The sequence below is a fragment of the Podarcis bocagei genome, assembly GCF_964188305.1.
Source record: "Podarcis bocagei genome assembly, chromosome: 4".
In the NCBI taxonomy this organism is placed as follows: domain Eukaryota; kingdom Metazoa; phylum Chordata; class Lepidosauria; order Squamata; family Lacertidae; genus Podarcis; species Podarcis bocagei.
The window spans coordinates 53859971-53869340 of record NC_138128.1 but is presented as its reverse complement, the minus strand read 5'-3'; the positions used below and the strand labels follow the sequence as shown (position 1 = coordinate 53869340).

Genomic DNA, 9370 nt, shown 5'->3' with positions numbered 1-9370 from the left:
GGTTTGGGTTTGTTGTTCTTTGCTGCCATTCCCTTTTCTTCCAGTCGCCTCTCTTGTTTCTTAGGGGCAGTCTGAGATTGGAAGTGTTATCTCTAAGTGGGTGTGCTTGAATAATCCACATTCGGCTCCAGAATATGGCATGGATCCTAAGATGACTGTATAGAAGGAAATCACAGAAGGAAAGTGTCCCATCCTTCCACCCCACTGCAATCACTGGCACTCCCTGAAAAGCCTCTCCAGAGGGCGATGGGGACCCCCCTGAAAAATATGGAGTGGGAGAAAGGAGAAAATAGGGGAGGGGGAATCAACCAAAATCAGGCAGAGATTTTCCTAATTTTGGCTGATTCTCCTCTCCCACTGTACTCCCGACCCATTATTATTCAGAAGGGCCGCAATCCTCTGGAGAGGCTTTTCGGGGACTCAGGCAGGTGCCTTTTGTTCACTTATCTTAGAATCGGAGCCTATAAGAGCAATCTTGTGCACACTTATGTGCAAGCAAATTCCACTGAACACAGTGGGACATAAAAAGGTAAAGGTAAAGGACCCCTGACAGTTAAGTCCAGTCATGAATGACTCTGGGGTTACAGTGCTCGTTTTGCTTTACTGTTGAGGGAGCCAACATTTGTCTGCAGACAGTTTTTCCAGGTCAAGTGGCCAGCATGACTAAGCCGCTTCTGGCGAAACCAGAGCAGGGCACAGGAATGCTGTTTACCTTCCCACCAGAGTGGTACCTATTTATCTACTTGCACTTTGATGTGCTTTCAAACTGCTAGATTGGCAGGAGCAGGGACCGAGCAACAGGAGCTCACCCCATCACAGGGATTCGAACGGCCAACCTTCCGATCGGCAAGCTCAAGTCTCAGTGGTTTGCACCACAGCTCCACCCGCGTCCCTATACAGTGGGACATACTTCTGAGTAAATATGCATAGGATGCTGCAGCATAGCAACCAGTTGTGCTTCGATGGAACCTGAAGAATTCACATTTTTGGAAGAACCCAGTGAACTGCGGTTGGTGGAAACTTAGTTGAACAAACCTTGCAAGAGGATAGAAGTGGAGTAGGTTTCTTTGAAGACAAGGGACTCAAAGAGCAAATTGATGAGTGAAGCAACCCAGGATGTTTTAGTAAAACTGGGGAGACTTGCTTGCAAGCAGTAGCTTGGAAGGAACAGAAGGGAAGAACTGAATTCCTCCTATTAAGTTATTTCCAGTTATCCTTTCAAGTGTCTCTTGCTGTGAGTCATCCTCGATTTTGCAAAAGTCCTGGCTTCTTTTCATGTGTTAAGAATGAGATTGTCAAGGAGTTAAGAGGAGGACATGAGGCTTTGGAAGGAGAAACAGCTTTTTAAAAAACGAAAACAGTTCGAGATTTCTTGTAAAAGGATATTGAAAATGTGTGTGGCCAGCCCAAATGGTCTTTTTTTGCTATTCCTTCCCACTTACATATAATGCCACATTGCCCAAAAAGTTTTTCTTTTAAAACAGAAGCAGATTCGGGAAGCGGAGGAGCATCTGGCAAGTAGCATTTAACTATAAGAAAATAAAAAAGTTCATCTGGATCCAAAGGCCGCCTGGTCCAACATTCTGTTCTCACAGTAGCCAACCAGATACCTATAGGAAGTCTAACAAAGGACCTTAGTTACCACAGCATTGTTCCCAGTTATGATTCTGAGAAACTGGAATTCAGAGGTATACAGTGGTACCTCTGGTTAAGAACTTAATTCGTTCCGGAGGTCCGTTCTTAACCTGAAACTGTTCTTAACCTGAGGTACCACTTTAGCTAATGGGGCCTCCCGCTGTCACCACGCGATTTCTGTTCTCATCCTGAAGCAAAGTTCTTAACCTGAGGTACTGTTTCTGGGTTAGCGGAGTCTGTAACCTGAAGCGTCTGTAACCTGAAGCGTCTGTAACCCGAGGTACCACTGTACTGCCTCCTGCAGTAGAACATAGCCGTTGTAGCTGCTATTCACTGATAGCCTTCTCCTCCATGAATTTGTCTAATCCCTTTTTAAAGCCATCCAAACTGATGACCCTCACTGCATCTTGTGGGAGCAAATTATGTAGTTTAACTATGTGCTCTGTGAAGAAGCACTTTCTTTTCTCTGTCTTGAACCTTCCAACATTCAGTGTCAGTTGATGGCCCCAGGTTCCAGTATTATGAGAGAGGGAGAAAAAGCTGTTTCTATCCTCTTTCTGCACACATGCATTTTGGACCTCTTGCAGGAGAAAAGCAACTAATTTGGAGTAGAAAAAATGACCAGTAGAGAGAGATAAGCGCTGTGCTTTCCCTTGAAAGAGGTTCCTGTTTTTCTGCCACATTCACTGGGTGTTTCTTTACAATTTTGGTGGGTGCAGGGTTGCGCTTACCATATAATTTCAAAGTAGACAACATGTGTGAGTGTGCTGCTCTCTGTGTCTGTTTCTTTCCATTCACCAGTTCTCCAGTGCTCTGCAGCTTCTCTGGCTATCTGTGTTTCCAGGGCTTGTTTGTTCATACAACTCCAACTACCTGCATGACACTTCCAAAAGTATTAGAGGAGAAGTCCCTGCACTGAGGAACATCCAATTGATAATTCATCACGGGGGAAACAACAGAGAAATCAGGAAAATGGAAGCAGGTAATCTGGCCTACGTTTTATAGAGTCTGCAGACTTCTGAAAATGGCAAACATATGTTTTTCCTTGTGTCAGCTTGAGATTTGGAGTCCAGTTATTCTGAGTGCTTCCAAATGGGACCTTAATGTGCAAACGAATCACTGAGGTATCATAAAATAGTCATTGACAATAAGGTTTTATTTTGTACTAATAATAATTTAGGATGTATTGGATTGCTCCCCAATAGGGTAAATTCTGATTAAATGCAGGGGAAGGATACTAGGTGACATTTAAATGCCAACAATGTTGTTTTGGCCATGCAGGAAACTTGCATGCATGAGGCACACCGATCCCACATTAAGCACCAGTTTGGAAGTACCTTCAGTCTCTGTTTTGTTTTCTTTCTGTCATATTCTCTATTTCTTTGAGTATTAGATTATTTTCTGAAAAATGAGAGTTGTTATTCGCTTGGATCAATAAGAAAAAAGAAATTAAAGGAAGCCTGTATATGTTGAAGCTGAATTCAAATACTGAGAGTTGTATTTTATAGAAAATAAATCTTTTGTGTTCAATTTGAAATTTCCTTTCTCTTTTTTTAAAAAAGTCATTGCTCTAGAACAATATTTTGTCAGTAATCAAGTCAGAATAATATATCCATTATTTTAATACTTTGATCACAAGCCACAAAGCAGAGATTTGGAGTTATTGACTGTTTTGCTTACTTTGGTGTTTCAAAAACTATCTCTAAAGGAGGAGCAGGATTTAATTCTCTGCCAATTGGATCATCAGCGTCTGCATTCAGATGGCTAACAGGTTTGTTTGGGCCTTTCATAGTATAAAAATGGATGTGCTGCATGCTGAATTTTGATTATGAAAACATTTTGACAGATGTTTCCAGACAGACATGAAAGAATTAGACCCTTTTATCACTGCAAAAAAATAACAACAAAACCCTGAGGTGGTTTCAGTTTACATGCTCAAGATTCTTTTATCAAATCTATTACCCATTTTCTTGCCTGGGTGTGCAAAATTTGCTTATGATGATCACCAGCTGAAATGAATTCTTAAGTATTAGTGTGTATAGTTGAGAATTTAAGTGCTGTATTGTCCAGTGGTTAGAGTTCTGAGAATAAAATGGGGTGATAGCTTGCTTCTTAAAAAGGCTTTTACAGTATATTATTACACTGGAAGGAAAGTATAGTATTTTCAGTCACAAACCTACAGTTCCAAGTGCTGCACACACTGTTTAAATCACATGGGAGTCAATGGGATTTAAGCCTCATAACTATGTTCAAGATTACTCCCTAACATAATATATGCCTCATAAATTAGACTATCAGTACATACTCTTTCTTGGAAGTAAGTGCCACAGAGCTCAATGGGGCTTGCTCCCAGGTAGATAGCACAGAATTGCTGTCTTAATTAGCTTTCCTTTTTGACCCATAAAAAATCAGAATAAGGGTGATTTAAAAAGGACATTGACTTGTCAGGAGTCACCACAATTTCAACTTTTATTTAATAGATCTTGTCTACATTGAAGTGAGCTATTACAGCTGCCCGAAAAGAAAGCACTGTTTGATGTCTGTAAGCATAGTCAGCAATCAATAATTTGAAATTTGTGCCATTTGTACCTTTAAAAACTGGCACGTCGTTTTTTATTCCATTTAATCTGCTTACTGTAGATGAAAGTGGGGGTTGAACTGATGCCACAAAGAACATTTACTCATGAAATGGTGCTCGTTTATCCAGCAGTAAGTATATCATTTTGACATTTATTTGCAATATTAATTGTACTTATTGATTAAATTTTTGCACATATTGTAAATTGATTCAAAATACCGCAGAAGGTGACATTATTCTGGTAGCTGTGTGCTGCTATGGTAAATAATCACAATAAAAAGGATATTGTCTGTTAAATAATATTTTTAAAAAGAAACTGTAAAACATAGATCTAATAAATTAAAATCTTCTACATATTTCATTCCTGGCAAATTGGAAATGGAATGATGAAACATTAAATTAAGACCTCTAGAGGGGATCACATTGCAAAGCATGCTTATATTGACCCCATCTGCACTACACTTTTAAAGCAGTATCATACCACTTTAAGCAGTCAGAGCTTCTCTCCCTCCCCCCAAATTATGTGGAAGGTAGTTTGTTAAGGGTGCTGAGAGTTGTTAGGAGATCCCTATTCCCCCTCACAGAGCTACAGTTCCTAAAATTCCCTGAGAAGAGGGATTGAATGTTAAACCACTGTGAAAATTGTAGCTCTGTGTGGGGAATAGGAGGTCTCCTAAAACCTCTCAGCACCTTTAAAGAACTACAGTCCCCAGGATTCTTTGGAGGAAGCCGTGACTGTTAACAGTAGTATAATACTGCTTTAGATACATAGTACAGATCTCTATCCTGCCCCACCACCGTGATTGCTTTGATAACAGATTTTGAGCCCTGAACCCAGAGATCAGCCCATACAGCGGTGGGACACATGCTTGGTGCTCCTTGTATGACTCTGGTTTCCCACTCCAATCTAGCAATTAGATGATGGGCTCCATTGCTGGATCAAGGTGGCTGTCTGAAGACCACAACAAATCTTATGTTAACAGAAGTGGGTGATGGAATCCCATAAGGTACACTCACCATAGCAATATCAATTCTCAGTAGTTTTATGGCTTATGCATCCAAATATGGCATCACCTGAATAAAATAAGGAGGTGTTGGCTGACTCAGAGGAATTTCCAAGTTCGCTTGCAGAAATACTATGTTAAATTTTTTAGTAAAAAACTTAAAGCTGTGAGGGCTCTATCCCATTTCCTCCTCAGTGTAATCCAGTTGAGACTGAGCATTCTTTGTGGCCATGGAATGCTAGCTGACTGTTGGGGAGGCAGGGGAAACTCAAAGTCAAGTGGCAATATAATGTAGTGGAGTATCTAGAATCCTGAATGGAGAGCAACTTCATTCTGCAGTATATTGTGGCAGGTCCAACCTTGTCTATTTACCCTAATGAGTCTTAGGACTTTAAACCCTTAAGGATCTAAGCCACAAGAATGGAGATCACTGCTAATATCTGCCAGTTGTATTTTGTGCTGCTAGCTTCAGTTGGTTGTATTTTTTATTGCTAGCCTTTGTATCTTTATTCTGCCACTAGAGAAGAAGAATCTCCAAAGCAATGGAAAGTATGTGTCATGTGATATGAGTTATAACATCTAACTATTACATTCTGCCACAGTCTGCCTGGACATAAGAAATGGGCAGTCCACAGGTTAACTTAAACAATAAAACTTGGGGGAGAGGAATGGCATGAACTAGTCTTTGGGGCTACTCAGACATAACACGGAATTAAACCATGGTTTATCTGCTAAATGTTATCATTACAACCATAATCAGGCTTGAGCCTTGGGTTCACACATTCCTTCCTATTTCTCCTTTCTCCTTCCTTGGCACAGAGATTAGAAACTTCCAGTGACAAGCAAGTAGCAGACTATGGTTTGCTATTTGGCCATACCCAATTAACTGTGGTTGACACAAACCATTACTTGCTTGCAAATCAGGATTTCAAACCATAGTTTAATCCTAGTGTTGAGGCAAATCATAATTCCTCAGGTTTGGTTGGAATAGCAAATTATGGTTTCCTTTGCTAAACCAGTAATGGAAGGTAAGGAGGGAGGGGAAAGGAAAGAGTTTACAAGCTTTGACTCATTTGTTTGTTCTCATACAATTAAATCATAATTTAGCCTTGTGTCTGAATACAATTCTTATGCCCCAGATACAATATATGTATGCACACATAAATATACACATACATATATATTACCTGACATTTGAAAAGCCCACCTTCTGTAGACTAGTGAGAGCCACTGTGTGCTGCCTGGGAGCTCTATGCCTTGGAAATGAAATGTGACATTTTCCACTGAGTTATTATAGCCACTAAAATAAATGACACTAGATAGAGAAAGCCATGTCAAAAATAAAATTAAACATACAGGAAATTAATCTGTGCAGAACCAATAGCAAAAATTATGGTTCTCTTTCAAAGATGGTGTGGTCTGCTACACTCACTCACAATTATGGCTATGATTGGCTTTGCAAAGCTTCACCCCCCCCCCATGCCAATTCTCTCCCTCCAAGTGCAATTCTGGCTCAACCACTTAAACTGTGAATAAACAGCATTTTCTCCAGACACATCACCTTTCCTGCTGACTCCTCCTTTTCGTTTCGATTTTAATACAATGAAGAGTTGCTGGAACTCTCATCTTATGCCTTATGTAAGATTTTCTTCAGTGTAATTTCACTGAATGTCCAGATGGAGAATAAAAATAGTACTTTATTAAAAGGGCAGGGGGCTTTGATGGATAGGCATTGCCCACTCATCAGACTGCTCTGGTAGTTGTGGAAATTAAAAATGGTTCTCCCATTTGTACCCAGACCTGCGCTGAAAATTGTATTACAAAATATCTACTTGCTAGGCTGTTTTAGTCCATGCCACAAAAACTTCAGATATTGAGAACTTTGGGGATTACATAGGATATGCTTATAAGAGCACGCACAAAATAAAGCTGATCGCAGTCATTAGCTGAAAACTACATATTTCGTAGCTAATATTTCCCACTCCCCAAAAATGTACATTTGAAACAAAAGGCTGATTTTATAAAAAGATACCTGCAGATGACAAGCACCTAAAGAGACACCCTCTCTCCTTTCACACACAGGACTTGTATGATAGACGTGTGCATTGCCTAAAAAGAAATTGCATTGCCTAAAAACAAAGAAAACATGTTTCTTGGTTCAGAACCATTGTTTCCAGCCCTGTGCAAATATTATTCAATAGACTAATATGGATAATTGGTAAACGTGTATTTAATCAGAGTCCTAACCGTTGTGGATTAGTGGTTTTCAATCTTCCTACACCCAGGGGTCCCCTTGACTTTTGTGTTGAAGATGCTGCTGGAATTTGCTCTAGAATGTATGCTCAGTTCATACAGAGTGCTCCCCATGCCACTGAGGCTTCATTGATGCCTCTTTGGTACTGAGAGCACCCTAAGCATACTCTGCATGATGCAGGGGAAGATGACCAGTGAGGGGTGTCTTTCAGGGAAGCTTGTCCACCATGACTGATCTTATTGGGCAATCTGGCTATCTCTATAAGGATCCACAGGATTCCCTGCAACACTGCAGACAGCAAGGATCCTCTCAAAATATCACTTGCATTATCCACTTGCATGTTTTCCCTCTTTATGCAAGCCATAGATTCTTTAAGCTACAGCTAGGGGGCTCTGCTTGTCCATCTTTCAGCTAACAAGGCCCTACTGGGCAAAAGGGATAGGAACAGGTCACCTAAAAAGTAACTTCTTTCTCTAGGTCTTAAAGAAAGTCCTAAAGTCTTAAATAACAACCCAATCTCATTAATTACATCATTTTAATAAATGACTTGGTATTTCTCTATATATTTAATTCATGTGTGTGTTTTTATTTAATGAAAGATTTAGGAGTTCCTTCGTTATTAAGGTTATTCTGTATTAGAATCTTTAATGGAATTTAGAAACTAGCACTGTAATTCTATGCATATTTCATCAGAAGTAAGTCCTAGGTGAATTTCCTCCCAAGAATACGCTGTAGGTATATATAGAATTGCAGTCTAAACCATATTTGGAAACAAATGTGTCAAGTGTAAGATAATCTGTTTTTAAAGAACATATTACTGTATTTTTCTGTCTATAAGATGTCCCCATTTATAAGACGCCCCCTATTTTGGGAGACTTCAGGAAAATTGGGAAGATGTATCCGTGTATAAGACGCCCCCTAATTTTTGACATTATTTTTTAGGGGAAAACCCCTAGTCTTATACATGGAAAAATACGGTATTTAATTGTGTATAAAGCTTGGAAGTTTAGAGAAATAATTATTTTTGCAAGTTATATAACTGCATAGGTCTAACTACAATCCACTGGTGGAACATTACAAATGCAAACATTTGCTAGATAGTGGGATCAGCACATCACATAGAACAATGTCTGAATCATGCTACCATGCCTGCAAACAAACACACAACTTGTCATCTGTCTCCAGGCTTGCTTAAAAAAAGGCCTCTCAAACCTCTTTCCAAAGGCATATCAGTTTATTACACTATTTATATCCTGTCATTTTTGAACCAGTGAGTCTGCAAGACAGGTAACAGACTTAAATAGAACAAGAACAAAATACCCATTAAAACAATAATTTAAAATATACAAAAAACCCCCACAGAAAACCAGCCAGCAACTAATTAGGCAGCAGTAAACAAACATCAAAATCCCAGATGAAGAAAACAAAACAAAGCAGCAGAGTACCCAGAGAAAGCAGGATGTTTAAAATAATACAGTCTAAACCGCTTGATGCTAAAAAGCTAACAGAAGAGAACAAGCTTCACAAGGAAGAGATCTCCAAATCATCTGTTGTACTGCAACAACCCTGTGTCTTTCTCTAGTTGACCAATGGTAGAGGGATCTAGAGTAAGGCCTCTTGTGGAAGAACTTAAAAGTGTTAGTGGGTGTGCATGGGAGAAGGTGGTCCTTTCAGTATCCTGGAGCCAGAACATTTAGGATTGTGACGGGGTGGTCCTTCAGATGTTGTTGGACTCCAGCTTCCACCAGCTCCATTCAACAAGGCAGTGGTCAGGGATAATAGGAGTTGCAGTCTAATAAAAGCTGGAAAGTCAGGGGTTCCCCGTCCCTAATTTAGAACTTTAAAAGTCAACACCAGCACTTTGAGTTAGGCTTGAAATCTATCTGGGAGCTAATTAAG

At 39.8% G+C, this 9370-nt stretch overlaps 1 protein-coding gene across 1 annotated transcript in view; it reads left to right on the top strand.

The window, feature by feature from the left end:
* Positions 1 to 7425, top strand: part of LOC308586439 (uncharacterized protein) — a 123404-nt gene extending 115979 nt beyond the window's left edge. The window contains exons 8-11 of the mRNA XM_081193114.1: positions 2437 to 2617; positions 4116 to 4177; positions 4276 to 4344; positions 5739 to 7425. Coding sequence (XP_081049240.1) covers positions 2437 to 2617; positions 4116 to 4177; positions 4276 to 4344; positions 5739 to 5786 — 360 coding nt within the window. The 3' untranslated portion in view covers positions 5787 to 7425. The remainder of the gene's footprint in view (positions 1 to 2436; positions 2618 to 4115; positions 4178 to 4275; positions 4345 to 5738) is intronic.
* Positions 7426 to 9370: the final 1945 nt, after the last annotated feature.